At 40.8% G+C, this 19309-nt stretch overlaps 1 protein-coding gene across 2 annotated transcripts in view; it reads left to right on the top strand.

The window, feature by feature from the left end:
- The first annotated feature begins 316 nt into the window (after positions 1-316).
- The window catches only part of NTF3 (neurotrophin 3), a 151968-nt gene continuing 132975 nt past the window's right edge, over positions 317-19309 (top strand). The window contains exon 1 of one of the 2 annotated variants that reach the window (XM_043968159.1): positions 317-532. In XM_043968159.1, the coding sequence (XP_043824094.1) occupies positions 515-532 (18 nt within the window). In that variant the 5' untranslated portion in view covers positions 317-514. Of the gene's footprint in view, positions 533-6624; positions 6727-19309 lie in introns of those variants that run through there. The other variant, XM_043968160.1, reaches the window with a different exon arrangement.

A 19309-nucleotide genomic window follows, 5' to 3' on the forward strand; every position in this document is an offset into this window, starting at 1 on the left:
TTCTAATTTGGGGGTTTGAGAGAAATAAGAGAAACGAGGAGGCGCCTCTCTCTGCCCAGCCCACCCCCAGCAAACAAAGAAAAACAAAAGCACCTTGCGCCATTTCCGACTTAGCCTCCAGAAGCCCAGGGCCGGGTGCGCCTGCGGCTGGTGGGGGGCTGAGAAGGGGCGCAGCGTGGGCTGGAGGTGAGGCAGCGCGGGAAGGCTGCGCCGCGGCGCCTAAAGGGTTACTGCGCTGAGCACGGAGCCATCTGGCTGGGTTGGCTGGTTATAACCGCGCAGATTATGTTCTCGGGACTCAGAGTTGAAGGATCCTCTCTCCCAAATCGAGGAGCTACGCGCGCAGTCCCCGGGAGAGACCCGCACAACTATTTTTTTTTTTTAATTTTTTGAGTGGTGGTGGTGGTGATCTGTAGCTGTGGCAGCGGCGGCGGGGTGGGGGAGACTGAATGAACCCGCTCGTTTCCACTTTTCTCTTCATGTCGACTTCTCTGAAAACATTCACACGGATGCCATGGTTACTCCTGCCACGGTAAGGGACGGGAAGGAGGGTGGGCAAAGTGGGGGTTAAAGAGGAGGAAAGGGGTCCAGTCTCTTGGGGGAGATTGGGAGATTCCAGAGTGAAGTGTTGTCGGATGAGCTCAGCTGCTTGCTACCTCCAAGCAATTTGCCGACGCTTCTGTCCTCAACTCTGTACCCCCTTTCCCCCCAGTAACTCCGGTCTCTCCGAGCTCTTGGCTTCACTCGAGGGAAGTTTGGGTTTCGATATTTGGAGTTGTAAGGGGGATCACCCTCTCTCTGCCTCCCCCGCACACCCCTGTTACTTTCCACTTTCCTGAGTCCCAAGAAAACTGGTCATAAATCTGGGAAAGTGATCAGATTTAAGGGACCTGGATTGGAAGGGGTCTGGGGATGGTATGAGAGGAAGGGGATAATCCAGAAACACCCCTGTCCTTTTACTCCAGAGAAGTCTCTGCAGCATCCTGTTTAACAAAAGGTTTTTTTTTTTAAAGCAAATCTCAATAGCAGAGTAGGAGAAGCCGCTCTCCCACCCCCCACATACACACATGTACAATCCACTAAATCCCCTCCCCCCATGTGGCCCCATAACACCTCCCTCCTCCCCTCTATCTGGGATGGGGGAGGGGAGCAGTCTGTCTTTGACAAGTACAGTCATTTCCCAGTTTGGAGAAATAGACCTTCCTTTTCCTTAGTACCTGTAACTAATAACTCAGCCCTTCCTTCCCCTGAACACTTTCTCTCTTTGTGACCTTTGCTCCCAACAAACCTTGCAAGAATCTCTCTCTCTCTCTCTCTCTCTCTCTCTCTCTCTCTCTCTCTCTCTCTCTCTCTCTCTCTCTCTCTCTCTCTCCCCCCTCTCTCTCTCACTCACACATGCACCCACCTTTTATCAAACAGCCCCCACCTATCTTCTCCACCATACCCATGAAATTCCTCTTTTGGTCACTCACTCTACATTACCAACTCCTTGAACCCCACATCTGGGTCCCAGGTTTAGAAGATCCAGTCTGATTTCTGGAGAGTAGAAGGGCACTTGGGCCAAGGCATCCAGGACATCCAGGATGGTTACCATTACTGGTTCTCAAAGTCCTTCTAGGAAACTCGAGGCACTGTTCCTTATGTGGGAAGACTGGCAGACCCAAAGGCCCTGAAGGGATCAAGAAGGTTGAGGGGAGAGTAAAATAAATTGTACCTTATCCCAAAAACCAAAACCTCTAGTCATCCAAAAATTTGAGAGCTACTTCTGGATTGTAGGGAGAAGTAAAAGGAGCCACAGTATAGAGTAGGTGGAGTGGGGGAAGGGAACTGTGAGTGCCTTCAGTTTGGGCTGGGGGTAGACTGATCTGTAGAAGTTACTAAATGGTTCAGATAGTTTTGCTGAGCCATTTCATAAGTTGCCTTTAAAATAAAGGGACCTAAGGAATACTGTTTGGACAGAGGAGATGGGAGCGGTTGACTAAAAAAGGCTTTTTTTTTGGTCGGATCTGTGGGTATTCCAGATGGAGGGAACTGGGAAAAGGAAGACTGTTCTCTTTACCTCTGGTGCCTGGGCTTCTGGTCAGCGGTCAGCGACTGGGTAGAGAGAGCTTGGGACCTGGATGACACACTTACTCTTGGAGAGGAGAAATCTTCATGTGTTGGAAGTATGATTTGGGGTTAGGCTTTGGGGAAAAGGCAGGCTGCCCTCTCTCTGTGGAGAAAGAGGAGAAAGAGTTTCAGGGGTGGTGGTGGAGGGAACATGTGCTTTTCAGTAAAGATCTGTCTCCCACTCTGCAAGGATAGCAGGGGAGAGAACATCCACTTGTCCATTGAGGACAGAATTGGAAAGTTTCAACAGTTTTACTTCCACCCCTTTCCGAATCCCTACAGAAAAAACACTTAAACTTGCACCTTATTCAATTCCTTTGTGACTTACAACACAAAGAAAGCTGAGGGATAAAGTTTGGAGAAGGATCCAACTTCTACCTTGTTCTTTAACATATGAACCCATGTGAGGAGAGGAAATATAGGTATGTATAAATAAAATGTTGGGAAGCAGCAATGAATGTTCCTAGGGAATATCCATTAAGATTGTTGCCATTAGAATTTTGCGTGAGCACAGCTAGAGGATCTGGAAATGAACTGAGTGTGTAGGATCTATACGTAGAGAAGTGTTTGTGTGTCTATACAAGCTGTGTTAAGTGTGGGGAAGCTTATGGGGATAAAAGTACAAATTAGTTGAGTGAGTTATATGGGTAGGGAGAATCAGATATACATTAAGACTGGTATGTGTGTGTACATACTTCCTGGCACATAGTTAGAACTAATTCTAATGCTATTTGACTGTGTTTTGGAGGTGTTTGTAGGATGAACACATGTATAAAGAGAGGGAAAGCCAGAGTATATGGGACTGTAGGTGTAGGCCAAGGAAAAGGCTGTTTATCTTCAGGGAGAAAGGGGGGAGCAAGGAGAGCGAGAATTTGGAGCAAAGGGATAGGTTGTATCTGTCTGCCCAGAGAGGTTGTATTAATGTGGTGTGGGAGTAATGTGTGAGGGAAAAGTGGGCTTGGGTGCAGGGTTGTTTGTCTGAGGATTACCAAGGGGATGTGTGTAGGGGGTGGGGAAAGATTATGAGAAGAGCAGGTTGTAAACTTTATATGGAAGATGTGGATGATGTGTGGGGGTCTGGGTATTGGAGAATTTGGCAGGAATGGCATTGAGGCATTTGAGGGGTGGTAAATTGTGAACTGAGACAGATTCCTCTTGGAATCATGGAGGACTTAGCTGGGAAAGGAAGCTATGTTTCCAGTGAGATGACTCTTGGTTAGGATTAGGATGAGGGGCTCACATATAAGAGAAGGTTGTGCGGAACTACATAATAGACCATTTTGTGGAGGAGTTTGGGGAGAGGGAATAGTAAGAAATCTATATGTAAGATGTGAGTGGAAGAAGAGAGTTCATTTTCTTTTAGAAGAGATGCATGTATGTATAAGGAATGCTTATGAGTGCCCCACCATTAATGGCTATTCTTCAGATTTAACATATATCCAGTGCTTGCTGGGTAGATAGCAAAGTGTTAGAGGCTCTGAACATAACACAGTGTACCAGAGGCATTGTCTTTGGGGAATAATTTGACTACTACAGCTTTACCAAGAGGCCTAAGGATGGCTAGGTGACATATTGAAGGTTTTTTTCACTTTATAATTCTTTTTCTTTGAGGTGTTTCTGGTTATATGTACTAGGAGAACAAATTTTTGGCTTTGTGAAAAGAGCACTGTATCTGTTTCTCAAGATTCTGATGATAAGCATCTCTGTTTTGTTAAAGGAGCAAGGGTGGTAGCATTTCTTATGTGGGGAGAAGTAGGTATTTGTAATTTGGATGGCTGAGTACCTAGGCTGAAGAGAAGGTCTGGGATGTTTGGGACTAGTGTGTGGTGCCTCTTTTGGGGGGGTGGGGGAGTGGGGGTGGAGGCTAAAGAGGAGAAGAAGCAAAGTAAAAATAAGTGAGCTCAGAAAATGTTGATTTGAGATGAGTAGAATCTGTATTTGTGTGTTTGTTTGTGTCTGTGTGTGTGGGGGTTGTCCAGAGGTATATATGTGTGAACATTGATTGGGGTGATAAAAATAGGAGTGAATATTTTACCCAGACAGTTGTAAAGTGGGACTAAATTCTCATAAAGGAAACAGGGATGCTGTGTTTCTTTGGGGACTAAATTTGCTTTTGTTATGTTGTATAAGATGAGGTGTTGGTTAGATGAGGCAAGGTACAGTAATGGAAGGAACACTTCTTTAGGAAAATAGATTGTTAGCCCTGGAGTTCAGTCCCCAAAGTGGAGGAAGGGAGTGAGGCTGGTAAGGAGCATGGCACTGGGATAGCTAATGAGGTGGAAATCAGAAGAATGGGATGATAAATGTAAAAATGTATCCATGTCAAGGTATGTGATAAAGTATGTTTTTATGATTGCATATACCTGTGGTACCAAAAGTTGCTGGTAGTGGGAAAGAACCTGTGTTACCAGGTAACTTAAGCTATGCCAAGCCCTGATTGTATGTCTATCATGTATGTATCATGTGTATGTATTTGTATGTAGAAAGAGGAATGGAAGAGAGATGTGATGTCAAAAATGTATGATGTGTTTGAATGTGTGTAATAATAACCCTGTTACAGTGGAATTCTGGTGAATTTCTTTTTGAAAGCTTGAGGTTGCCTTCATACTCTCCCCTCCAGAAACATTGGATTTGGGCAGAAAAGTCTATCCCTCCTTTCCTTTAATAAAGATTTCCTGGATTAAGAGCACAAATCTTTTGTACCAAAAGGTGAAAAATGAAAGATGTGGAATAACACGGCAATCAATCCTAGCCAGTTAGAAGTGATTGAGCTCCTTTTATAATCCACACTGACAATAAAGTCTGGGTACCCATCCCATTTCCACTATTAATTCATTAACCTTGGGCAGATATTTTATTAAATTTTTCATGACTGCATAAAATTGTAATAAGCTAATCCTAGTTTAGTCAGTGACTTAATACACATTTATTAAGCCCCTACTACATGCTAAATACAATGGCTAAGCACATGGCATACAAAAAGAGGCAAAAAACCAGTCCTACTCTCAAGGAGCTCACAATCTAATGGAGACAGTAAGCAAACATGTTTACAAGATATATACAAATACAAATAAGTTATAGATACAATAAATAGGAAGTAAGTAAAAGAAGGTAAAAGAATTAAGAGGGATTGGGAAAGACTTCAGGGAAGTCAGTAGGCAGATACAAAGAGGGAGAGCATTCCAGGCATGGGGGACAGTCAGAGAAAATTGCTAGAACTAAGAGATGGCGTGTCTTGTTCACAGGACAGCAAGAAGATTAGTGTCACCACATCAAAGAGTGCATGGAAAGGATTGAAGTGTTTAAGAGGTCCTAAGGTTCCATATTCATGGAAACTTTTTGAGATTGTCAGAGGAAAGGTTTTATGAGTTGCCAGAATTGAGGTTCATTCAAAAGGCAGTGGAGAGTCACATGGTGGGGGGGAGGTGGCATGAGTAGGTTTTAATATATCACTAATAAGGAATTGTACTAGAGAAGCAACATAAAAGATTTAAGCAAAGATATATAACCAGAAAAAGAAGCACTGATTATGGAGGGAAGGGTTTCTAGGCTCCAGCATCATCCCCACCAAGTCAAGAGTTCTAGGAGAAGGTACCGGCACATTGAGTGAACCCCTTTGAAGGATTTATGGCTGGACGGAGATGAAACTCACACAGACTATACAGGCATGATGAGTTCCCATCTCTACTTGTAGAGGGAGTACCCATATTGGTGACATCACAGGGGCATTGAAGTATCAAAGGAAATTAAAGGCCATTACAGGAAATAACTTATTAGAGGAAAGATATTTCCCCCCTGTAAGTGCATAGACAATAATGCACCCCCCCCCAAAAAAAAAGTGACTTTGGGAGCATGAGAATGCTCTCTTGTAGTAGACCTATTTTGAATAAGAGAAGAGCCTATTCAGCTGTATCTAGTTGCTATTATTTTTTGTTTTTCCCTAAGGTCTGGTTGCTTGATAGGCAAAGTTTTGGCTGGTGAGAAGCATTGTGGGTGTCAGGTGTTGAATTGACCAATGAGTCATCTCTAATGAAGTGGGGGTAGGTACAACCTCTTCTCCTGTTGAAGTACTGGAGTCCTGGACCCTGCATTAGGGCCTAGCCTGCTGGTCCCTGAGGCAGTCCCTTGTGCTCAATGACCATAAATAGGCTTGAGCTGAGCTATATCCAGAAGGCACTAAACCAATTCTCTTGCTTTTCTTGGCGAGGTTGGGCCAATTAAATTGATTGGAAGAGGTCACTACTGATGGGTCTTACTTCCCCCCCTGGGCAAGATAGGCCAGCAGAGTTTAATTACATAACATTTCCCATCTCTGCGTTTTCATTCCCATATGTATTCAATGAACTGGCTTCTTCTCCTCCCCTACTTCCAGGATGGTTAATTGTAATTGAGCAGCCTGCTTTTTTCTGCAGACTTTTCTGCAGCTCTTTTTCTCGAGCTGTGCTGGGCTCCCTCCCGCCTGAGGATCTGGAGGGAACGTAAATCCACATGTTGGCTAGAAGTGAGAGAGGGGATCCAGGCTAACTCCCAAGATTTTTAAAACCCACCAACCTGCTCCAAGACGTTACCAGCTGCTGTTTTACTCATTAATGAGACAGGCAATTTCTCTGGCATCTGGTAAGTTGAACTAATGACCGCGGTTAGGGTTTTAGATTTAGTTTTATTTAAAATTGAGTTTGTTGGAGTAGAACCAAAACTTCCAGTGGAGGGAAGCTGAAGGCAGTGTGTAGTTGTACTGATAAGGTCTGTGCATGCATCATCTACGGGGATGGACACGTGTGGGGAACACTGGAAATTAAAGCATATTTATTTGTTAGTGGAGACAAGACAGAAGAAAAGGGGTGTGCAGTGAGATGGCATTTGGGTGTCTCAGTTTTAGTCACAGGGTGTGTGAGTGGGTGCTTGGTATAAGGTGAATTGTGTGGTTGTGTGTATTTTACAAGATACCTCAGTTGGGGAAAAAAGATATAATTATATGTAGATACACAGATATACACACATATATGTATACATGTTCACACATACATATACATACACACATGGCTGGAGGTAGGGTGAACATTGTGACAAGTTTTGGAAGCTAATTTCTTTTTTTAAACTGAAAAATAGTTAGCTTGATTCCTCTTTTGCCTTTATATCTTCCCTGTAAAGTCCCCAGGGGGTATTCCTCTCTCTTTCTTTCCCCTTGGCTGAATCCTCTCTTCTAAGAAAGGGAAAATTTAGACAAAAATGATAGAAACAAAACAAAATCCAACAGCATGTACTGCATTTTACATCTCTAGTCCCTCACCTTTCTGCTGAGAGGAGGGAAGGAAGTTTGTTTTAACAGCAGTTTTCTGGGTTTGGCATCAAGTATTACATTTAATCAGTTTGATTCCCTTTTTGAATCGATTCCTTTTGTTTTTCTATTCTCTACATTTCCCAACATAACATTCCCCACCTTATTCCTGTCCCATATAACAAAAAAATATAAAAGGAAAAAAGTTCAGCAAAACTAACCAGTGATTTCAAAAAGTCTGACATTATCTACAGCCTTCCATAGTCATAGTTTCCCACCCCACCTCCAGCTCTGTTAAAAAAGAAAAAGTGGGGAGGTGCCTTCTCCTGTCTCTTCTTTGAGGCCCAGCTTGGTCATAATTTCACGACATTCAGTTTCAACTGCTTTGTTGTTGTTCTTTCCATTTACACTGGTGTAGTCATTGTGTATATCCTTTGCCTAATTATGCTTACTTCCCTGTGTATTAGTTCATATATAACTTCCTATTCTTCCTCATAGCACAATAATATTCTATTACATTGTTTAATTGTTCGGCATTTAGTTTGTTTCCACTTCTTTGTACTACAAAAAGTTTTGCTAAAAATATTTTGGCGTATATGTGGTCTTTTTAACACTGACTTCTTTGGGCTATATGTCTAGCATTAGGATCTTTGGTTCAAAGAATATGAACATTTTAGTAATCTTTGCATAATTTCAAATTGATTTCCAGGTGCTTGGCCTAGTTCATAGGTCCAAAAGGGCCTTAGCAAGCCTGTTTTCCAAACATCCCCTTTAGCATGTATTTTTCCCATCTGTTGTTATATCTGATAGATTACCGTCATTGAGATAAAACCTCAAGGTTGTTTTGATTTGAATTTCTATTAGTGGTATTTTGGAGCAGTCTTTCATAGGATTGTTAATAGTTTTTCAATTCTTATTTTTGAGGATTATTTGTTTATATCCTTTTACCAATTATCTATTTGGAATTATTTTAATTCTTATATTTTTTTGTGTCAAACCCTTATATCAGAGATATTTGATGTAAAGTTGTTTTTTAAACTGCCTTTTATTGTTTTCATTTATGTTATTGTAATCATTGTATATGGTTTCCTGGATCTATCTTTGCTGTGAATCACTTAAAAGAAGTCTTAATAGTTATCTTAATTCCTTGTATCTTTCATTTCTTATGGACGAATAATCTATTAACATTTACATACCACACTTTGTTCAGTCAATCCCCAATTTACACTCGTGTTTCTAGTGTTTTACCTCAAGAACAAATGTTGCTGTAACTATTTTTATCATGTGAATCCTTTATAAGCTTATTTCCATGATGCATATATTAAAAGGCTAGTGTGTGTAAGAATTGTGGGAAGCTGCTTCTTGATATAATAGAAGAAATCCCTGTCTTGGGACAAGGAATTAGTGTTTTATAGGGAACAGAACACTGGGCTTGGAGGCAAAGAACCAAATCCAAGTATTTACTTTGAGACTTATTAGCTTTATGATAATGAGGAAGTTACTTACCTTCTCAGCTTCAGTCTTCTCATCCATAAAATGGGAATAATAGTACCTATGCTACATAATTCACAAGATCATGAGAAAAGTGCTTTGTAAACAGTCAAACACTATTTTTTAAGCAAATGTTTTGATTTGGGGGACTAGTATGTGAAGTTTGTGATCACTATATGACTGGATTCTGTGGGTGTCTGTCTAGTACCAGAGCAAAATGAAAGTTCTACCTTCTTAAAGAAGTCTATCCTGGGGGCAGCTAGGTGGCACAGTGGATAGAGCACAGGCCCTGGAGTCAGGAGGACCTGAGTTCAAATCCAGCCTCAGACACTTAACACTTACTAGCTGTGTGACCCTGGGCAAGTCACTTAACCCCAATTGCCTCACTAAAAAAACTAAAAAAAAAAAAAGTCTATCCTGATCCCCTTTAATGCTAGCCTCTTCCATCTCTTGGTCTCCTTTTTATCTTGTCTATATCTTGTTCATAAATATTTCCATGTTGTCTCCCCCTGTGAACTCTTTGAGAGCAGGGACTGTATTTTGCCTTTCATTGTGTATCCCAGTGCTTAGCACAGTGTGTGGCACATACTAGGTGCTTAATAAATGTAGTTGACTGACTTTAGTAAATACTAGTTGATTGACTTTAACTTTAAAACTGGACCCTACTGAACTCAACAACCAAGATAGAAAAGGAAAATCCTTTCAAATATTATAACTGACTTTACATAGTGCCTTAAGTATGTTATCTCAAAGGAGTCTTTCATTTAAAAGCCTTTGGAACCATATGCACATGCCCTTGATCTTGAACGAAAGCCTTTTCTTCTATTAAAAGATTATTTTTTTCTCACATGGTAGAATAGGGATTTCAGGTAGTCTACCTTCTGCCAAGAGTTGTTAGAAAGTTTATGGTGTTTTCTGGCTCTATCATCTCCAAACAATATAGATTGATGATCTGTCATTCTATCAAGGAAAATCCTTGGAAGCTTTTTATTAAAACTTGCCTATTTATAGCCAAAGTTCAACTAGGGAAGAGATAAAGGTTTTGTATAGGAATTTGGTGTTACCTATTGTGAGCCTTACTCATCCTTCAGGAGATTTGGCTCCCTAGAGCACTATGGCTAAATATTTTTTTTTCCTTGAATCCAGACTCCTTGAAGAATATGTTTCGTTAGAGTATGATTGAACTATATTCCCCTTGCTGTAGGCAGAGAGAAGGTGGTGGTCAAGTACTGGTTGTACTCACCAGTCCATTAGATAGGGAATTGACTGTAGGTCACTTCTTTTAGTACCTCAGTTTCCTATTCATGAAAGGTCATGGCCAAAAAGAAGTACATGAGACTGAAATAGTCAAACTTTGCATCTTCGTCCCATTTTGGCTACTAACCAGCAGTGTGACCGTGGGCAAGTCAACCTCAGTTACCTCATTTGTGAAATGGTGACAAGCTAGTTTATCTCTGTGGTCCATCCCAGCTCAGACATTTCATGAGTCTGCTGTTCTCCTAACCCTCCCTCCCAGAAAACGTGAATATGTCTTGTTCAGCACACCTCTTGGCACACCTGGAATTGGCCTCATTTCTTACCTTTGGGGAATGACTGAATCAAAGGAAGACAGGCATGAAAAGAATTTGCAGTGGTATTTATCTTGGGCCAAGAACGCTCACAACTTTGGCTCTGCCTGCAAAGTTTGCATGTGTACAGAGCTGAGAGGAGAAGGGTTTGGCCTTCTGGTAGTGAGTGGTGCTCACTGTCTTGCTCCTGTGTTTATCTTCTCTTTTCAGCACCAGTGTCCTCTTCCCAGGCCAGGCTTCCTGCCTTGTGGTAGTAGCTGTGTTGGCTTCTCTCAGCAGGCCAGTAGCTGACCCAGATTTACTCACAGGTCTCTCAAGTCCTGCTCCAGTCATAGTTCTCAAGCTCTTTTGCTTAAGGACTGTCACTCAAAAAGAAGAGCAATTCTCCTTTTACAGCAGGATAACCTGTTCCATCGGTGTGTTCCTTTTTAGTGTGCAAGAAAAATATTTATATTCTGTGGCTGCCTGCTGGCTGGCATGTGTCAGACCTGACTTAACTTCCTTTTCTTCTCTACTTCTCATTTTCCCCTCCCGTTGACAAGGGAAGCTGCCCTTTGTTTCCAATAGGGTTTATTGATTTAAGTCACAATTCTCTCCTTGTACTGCTAAAGATTTGGAGTGGGGCTTCTGGTTTTGATCTATGCTACTTCTAAGAGGTGTCAAGTCCCAGCATTCCCTAGGTCATTAGATGACATTCAACAGAATTTATGCGAGCACATATATGGTAACCCTGCAGTCTGTCTTTCCAGAATCCAAGAAAGAGGTTTTCTTTATCTATACTGCCTAGGTTTCCCCACAAACGGTTATCACAAGCAAAACATGGGGTGCTTATGGATCAGTTTTATAAAGTACTGGGAAAGTCCTCTGTAGGAGCAAGATCCATGTAATCATTGCAGCTGTGAGATCTAAGCAGCCTAGGTATTTGTGCACTCCCAATATGGCCTGGGAACATCAGAAATGCTGAACCAAAAAGAGGTTATGGTGATGCCCCAATTCCTAAGGTGTTCATAATGTTATGACCATTGGCTGCTATACCCGATTCCTTCTTCCACACTCTAATTGTGCCCCAGCTCCCCTTCCCCATCAATGCCATATGTAATTTGGAATCTTGCCTTTTTTGAAAGTAGAGGTATCCACATGATAGTGAATAGAGAGCTGGCCTCAGAGACAGAAGATTTATCTTCAAGTCTTGCTTTTAACATATACTGGTTGTTAAATGACAAGTTCTAGGGTGCTCCTTAAGACTAGATACTTCAGAGAAGATCGTGATCCATATTGGTAGAGGGAGTCTCCTCATCCAAGATTCCCTGTATCAATGCAGTCATAGGTTCAGTCTCTATTCCTGATTTGAAAGAGCATAATGCTGTAGAATTTCCATGCAATGAAGTTTTTCTCCCCCTTTACAACCAGAGATGCAGCCTGATGGATGACTTCAGAGTTGGCCATGTAGGAAGGATTCATCTGGTGTGGGTCTGGTTCTGTCTCACTTAACTACACTTTGTGCTTTGAATTTCCTCCATCAGTCACACTCAGAGCTAGGAGTTCATGCCAGGGCTACCACCTCCATTTTTAGCCTACGGTTCACCCTGATTCTTGGCCTCCCCTTTCCCTATTTCTGGCTCTTAATCCCCATCCCCCACCTTGGAATATATACAAATACATTCACCCAAGGTCTCTATATTATTTCTTATGTTCATGTTTGAAGTCCCTAAGCCAGCATACTTCTACCCCTTCTAACTAGCCCATTGCCAATAACATATGCTCAACATGATCGGTACCACTGGTCATACCCCTGATGTAGCCTTACTCCTCTAGTGTTATAAGACATATTTCTTGCACCTGTTTGGTAAAAGATGACTTGTTCATTTCCCAGCAAATCTCCAATCTAGTGGGGAAGAGAACTAGGTTTTCTTAAAAATCCAGCCCAACTAATGCAAACCATAATCTTGCCCTGGAAAGACAGCACATTAGCCGTGTGATCTTGGACAAATCGTCTTGCTTCTTTGAAATTGGTACTCCTCATTTATTTGTTTGTTTGTTTATCTATCTGTCTGTTTATCTATCTATCTATTTATTTTTGTGGGGCATTGAGAGTTAAGTGACTTGCTCAGGGTCACACAGCTAGTAAGTGTCAAGTGGCTGAGACTGAATTTGAACTCGGGTCCTCCTGAATCCTGGGCCAGTGTTTTATCCACTGTGCCACCTAGCTGCCCCCTGAGATTCCTTATTTATGAAATGATGTGATTAGACTAGATAAGCTCTATGGTGCTTTTCCGTTGTGAAATTATATTATCCTATGAAATCCTAAGACTTTAGGAAATTGGAGACCTCAGTGGTCAAGGGATTTATCCAAGATCAAACAGGTGGATGTATGAGAGCCTGGATTTGAACCCAAACTCTAGTTCTACTTCCAGTGCCCCTTCCATGGCAGCACACTGTCTTTCTCTAGTCTTAATTTGTTTAAATATAATTTGCCAGTTTAGCTCATCCTTATCCGTTCTCCCCCCCCCCCTCAGCCCCTCCCCGGCCCCCAGCCCTCTGATTTCTTCCCTACAGGAAAAAGCATATTTCCCTCTTATTGGCTATTGTGGTCTTAGACCAGCACAGCATTGCTAGGACTTAGTTGTCCAATTAGGAAAATGGGGCTACAATTTCTGCAGGATATACCTCGTATGATTGGAGTACTACCTTTCTAGGGATATTGTGCAGATCAAAAAATATCTCCAAAAGCCTTAGTAGTAAACCTTAAAGCCCTGTCCTAGGCATAGCTTAAAACTTCACTAAGACTTTTGGAATACCTAGTATAAATGCTAGCTCTTACTATTTTATTATTTATTATTAGAGGCCTTTGTTTCATAGATGATACCCCTGGCTTTCAGGAGGACATGAAGGAGAGGACCCTCATGGATGGGTTTACATTCGTTGGAGGGAACTTCCAAAATGTTCAGCTCACATGACCATCTGAGTGCCTAGATTAAAATATTTCCTGAAGTCTTTCCCATTTCCAAGATCATGAACCCAAAATAGAGAAACCAGTCACTGATTTTTTCATGCTGCTGGTACTTGGAAGCTAATCTGTTTGCCTCACATTGACCAGTTTGCCTCAGTTGACCTTCATTCTGCCAACTTTGCCAAACTCTCATTTCCATTCACTATCTGACATGTAGATGTATAGAAAGGAGGCAAAGTCCCCAGGATCATAAGAGTACATTCATCTCTCTCGGCAGTATCTTCAGGACTTCTCTGATATTTTCCTTTAGAGCAGTGGTGTCAGGCAGCATATTGACTTCGAAAACCACAAATTGACATTAGGTTGTATTGTATTTTTCTTTATTTTGTTAAACATTTACATTTTAATATGGTTTGGATATACTTGCTTTACCTCTACTGTTAGACTTTCAAAGTAAGCAACATTGACATTTCCTTTGGTGGATTTGGTGGGAAATGTTAAAAATGATTTAAATTCTGTCAGGTCAAGAACTTTATCTTTTTCTCTAACACATTTGGTTTTGGGAAAATCTATCATTTTGTATTTTATCCTAGGAAAATAATGTTCTCTTGCAACAATGACAATTAAGTTTTAGTTCAGTTTGTGTGTGTGTGTGCATGCGTGTGTTGTGTTAAAGAAATTTGAGATTTGTGTTTATAGGGTGAGGGAGAATTAAATCAATCTATATAACTTTTTATTATGGTACTATAATATTGGATGGAAAGACAAAAGTCATACATTGAAAAATCTATTTAGATTAATGATGTCTTCAAATACTTACATTGGGCTGGAGTGGTAGGTGTGTATATAAAGCCAAGAATGTTTCTGGACAGTGGAAATGTGTTTTGATTAAAGAGTGCTCATAGACCTACCTGAGTGGCAGTAGTCCATAAACTCTCTATATAAAGGTCTTAAACTCTATATAGAGAGAGTTTAAGGAGAAAATTTGATTTCATGTGTATTATATGTGTATGAGGTTAGAGTATGACTAGTGATATCAGATGGTTTGGACAGGATGGTGATATGAGGCAAAGGTTGTGAATATGCTCACAAATAGAGCAGTATCCTTTTCTCATTTCTCTGGCCAGAGTCTCCATGTCCTGTCCTAACTAGCTATTTGACCAATGTATGTCCTTTGTCATAATCAAGCAATAATAAAACTTCCTACCATGTACTACACACATGGGGATTAAGAAAATACAAAGATGGGGCAATGTTTTCATCCAGGGAGATTACATTCCAGTAGAGAGATAGAACATGTTTACAAATAAGTAAATACAGGATAAAAAGAAAGTAAATATAAAATTATTTGGTGATGCTGACAGCTGGAGGAATGAGGGAATGCCTCTTGAAGGAGGTGCTAAACCTTGATGGGAGCTAAGGGTATCAGGAGTCAGGGGAGAGAAAGGAAAGCACTCCAGGGAGGGAGTATATGGAGAGAATCCTGTGCAAAGGCACAAATGCAAGAGTGGAATGTTGTGTTTAGGGAACAGCAAGTGTGACAATATGACTACAGTGTAAAATATGAGGACTAATGATGTATCATCAATTTGGAAAATAGGCTGAAGTCAGATTATGAAAAACTTTAAATGTAAAACAGAGAAATTTCTATTTTCATCCTAAATGCACAAGGGAGCCACAATAGCCCCTCAAGAAGGGAATGAAATGGTCAGACTTGTAAATTAAGAATATCCCATTGTCTTATAGGGGAAGGATGATTTTATACTCTATTTTGGGGGAAGAGGGAAGAGACTGGATTTGAGCATGGCCCATTGGAGGTTGTTGCAATGGCCTAAGCAAGGAGTGATGAGGGCTTTTGAAGTAGGATGGTTGTGGTAGAAGGGAACAGGTTCAGAGACAGAAGTGTCAGAGATTGAGGAGGTAGACTGAATAAGACATGGCAGTTTATTAGATATGAGAATGAGTAAGAGTTGAGAGCTGAAGGTGGGGGTGACTCCTAGGATACAAACTTGGCTGAGTAGAAGAATGATGGTGCCCTTGATGGAAAATAGAAATTAATGAGATTAACAAAGCAGAAAAGAAAGTGCAGGATAGAATTTTGGGCATATACCCACACATAGATGGCAGAACATAGTTGGTGGTCCTGCAAAGGAGTCTGAGAAAGAACCATCAGATCAGGTACATAGGAAGAGAACCATGATAGAGCAGTGTCATGAAAACCCAAGGAGGAGAAAGCATCTAGGAGGAGAGGACTAGTAATAATGTCACGTTAACTAGAGAGGGCCAGAAGGATGACAAACCATTGGATTCAGCAATAAAGAAATCATTGACCTTGAAGAGATTAATTTAGAGTGGTGGGGATAGAAGCCAAATTCCAAGAGGATTAGAAAATAGAGGCAATAGCTTTTTCTAGGAGTTTGACTGTTGAAGGGAGAAGAGAAGGAGGATGAGAGCTTGAAGGAATGGCAGGATCAAGTATAGGGTTTTATTTATTTATTTTAATAGAGAAGAGCTAGGCTTGTTTGTAAGTAGCAGGAAAGGATCTAGTGGATAAGGAGAAATGAAAAATTAGGAAGAGAGAGAGAATAATTAAATGGGTAAACTTCCAAGGGAGATGGGGGGAGGGTGGTATTGACTGAATGAGAAACATTGATATTGATAGGAAAGGGCACCTTTTAGTCAGAGAGTGGGATAAACTAGGAGAGAGAAGTGGGAGGTGGTGAGGCTTCTACAGAGAGAGAGGTTGAAGGTGGCTTGAGAAGAAAAGGTTTGGAATGGCTGCTGTAAGGAATATGGTAGACAGTCAATCAGGGAAGAATACCACGATTGATGGGCCCAGTGGAAAATGGAAAAGGCATTTGTAGTGGACCTGGTCAGCTCAGTTGTTAACTTCCTTTGGTGTTCTGCAGCATGGTTGCAGCATTGGTGAAGACCAAGATTTCAGAGATCTAGCTCTGAGAAGGAACCTTAGAGATAATCTAGTCCAACCATCTCATTTTACAGCTTAGGAAGTTTAGAACCACGGAGTTGAAGTGACAGGGACCAAGATCACATGGCTAGTTAGCATCAGAGAAGGAATTTGAATTCCATCTCCCCAATTCCAAAGAGAGTGTTTGTTCAGGGTTAGTGTTTAGAGGTTACATCAGATGACAAGAGTCCTACGGGTAGAGAAAAATGTAAATTGGAACTAGTTAACTAAGGAGTCAATATTTTTAAGGGAGGAAGGTAAGCAGAGCAGGAGTAATGGTGTAGGAAAGCAGGGAGGAAAAATAAAAAGGAAAGCAGAGAGGAAAGTAGAGTGATGGGACATTATGGCGAGGATGGAGGATAGTGTGAGAAATAAGTATTAATAATCAGTATAGGGGCAGCTAGGTGTCACAGTGGATAAAGCACTGGCCCTGGATTCAGGGGGTCCCAAGTTCAAATCTGACCTCCGACACTTGACACTTACTAGCTGTGTGACCTTGGGCAAGTCACTTAACCCTCATTACCCCACAAAAACAAAACAAAAATAATCAATACATTGGGGGACCCAGAGATCTCCCCTTCTTTCTTAGCCCTTTTCCCCTCTACCCAAGGGCTAAGTTTTTCTTGAAAGTAAGATTAATCTGGGTCTAACCAGACCCAAGGTCACGAAAAGAATCTTGGGTGGCGATAGATCCTTTTGTCTAGATAGCCTAAGTATGATTACTGGTGAGATTAAACCACATCTATAAGGAAACTATTTTGCCGTGATCAGCTTGAGGCGGGGGTGGGGGTTGCATTCTGGGGTCTTATATTTTGTCTCTGATGTCATTCCTGGACTTTATTTTAATATAAACCACCTCTAGTCATGTCAACTAGTTAGACTTGAATGATGTCAACCAATTAGATTTAATTGCTATGTGATGAACCTTTTACAGTGGGAAGGGTCTTTGATCTGAGAGAGCTGATCATAGACTTCCTTTTATTAATAACCCACTGGCCTTATTAATAAAATTATTAAAATACCCAGAAACTATGCTTCCCATGTTTTTAATTGTAACTATAGGTTTAGGAGAGATGGCAGTGTAAGTTAGACCTAAGTGGGACTGGCTGAGAGTATGGCATATATAGTGGACAAAACATTGGCCTTAATGTTGGAAGACCTGGATTTGAGCATCAGCCTACTACATACTTACTACCTATGGAACATTAAAGAAGTCCCGAGCCTGGGTTTCCTCATGGACAGGGGGAAGGAGATTGCATAATGATCAGATGAGATGGTATGTTTTGTTACCATAAGTACCATATAAATAGAAATAGCCATTATTGTTATTATTACCATCTATTGATAAAACAGCTAAAAACTCATGCTCTGTGGAGAATGGAGATCCCAAGATGCACATGTTAAAATCAGAAAAGGAAAAAAATAGTGAGACTGAGAGGCTGTTTCCCTTTGAATTTGAGTTATTTACTGAGAAAAAGAATATTAAGTAGAATTGGTATGTTTAGCAGATTCTCTGAACAAGGCTAGATGTACATGTGTATATCCTATAGAACTGTAACAAAAGAGAAAACGTAATCAATAACCCGAAGACTAAAGGGATGTGCATTCAGCAATGCCCCATCACAGTATCGCTGCCGCTGAGTTTTCCTCATCAGTGTCCTCCTCTCATATGCTGGGAATGTCCATTTTTGAGTCAGTTACAGACTGCCATCTACTGTCCACTTCTGTCCAATGAGTCCCTCTTCCTCAATGTACTGCAATCTTATTCCACCATTGTTAAAACACACACACACACACACACACACACACACACACACATATTAATTGGTCCAAGAGATCATGCTAAAAACATCTGGGTCTTATTTATTTTGGAGGGTTTTTTAAAAATAATAAAACCTTTTGATTTTCTTTTACTCTGCAAAGAGAAGTCATTGAAAATGCATCTCTTTGTTTCCAAATGGTTTTTAAAGACGTAATGATTTCTTAAATCTTTTTTCTTCTTTAATATTACTATTTTCAAGACACTTGTTAGTTCTTATGGTGAATACAGAATTCAGTAATATATGATCTGTGACCACCAGGAGCTTACAGTCTAATTGAGGAGACAGACTGGCTGCATAGACATAGATGTAAATTCAAGAAACACTGGGTACTTAATAAAAGTACCCATTTAAGTGCAAGGCATTTATTATATACCTAATGTTTGTGAAGTGCTTTCCTCATAATAACTCTATGAAGCTGATTTATTGTATAAGTATTATTTTCATTTTTACAGAGATTCAGAGGTGAAGAGCCTCTTCCAGCTTCACCTAACTCTTTTCATGTAAAGGCAGGAATGAGAACTTAGGTTCAAGTCTTTCCCTCCTTGTTACTGCCCCCCCTCCCCCAATTCCCTTCAACAGGAGGTTTTTCCCATTTCCTCTTAATACTATTTCTATTGATTATTTCCAATTTATCCTGTATATAGCTTATTTGTATATAGCTGTATGCATGTTGTCTCCTGTGTTAGACAGTTAACTCTTTAAGAGTAGAGTCTATCTTTTCCCCAGCACTTAGCATAGTGCAGCTGTGATTTAGTATTAGTAATTAAATATTAGTAATTGTCTGAGCCCAGATTTGAATTCAGGTTTTCCCAATTCCAGTGTAACACTGGCACATAGTAGGTGTTTAATAAATGTATATTGACAGGCTGCCTCCAATCCTCATTCCACCATGCCATGCTTCTTCCTCCAAAGAGAGACAGACTTTAATTTAATACACAGGATCATGTACTTAGATCTCATTTTCTAGATGAAGAAAATGAGGCCCAGAGAAGGAAAGCAATTTGCTCAAGGTCACACAGGTAGTACATGAAAGAGCTGCAATTTGAAACCAAGTCCTTGAAATCAAAATCTAGTGTTCTTTCCTACTTTGCTGCTTCCAGGAAAACATGATTGATATAGATC

This window comes from Dromiciops gliroides, chromosome 5 (genome assembly GCF_019393635.1).
Source record: "Dromiciops gliroides isolate mDroGli1 chromosome 5, mDroGli1.pri, whole genome shotgun sequence".
Taxonomy (NCBI): Eukaryota; Metazoa; Chordata; class Mammalia; order Microbiotheria; family Microbiotheriidae; genus Dromiciops; species Dromiciops gliroides.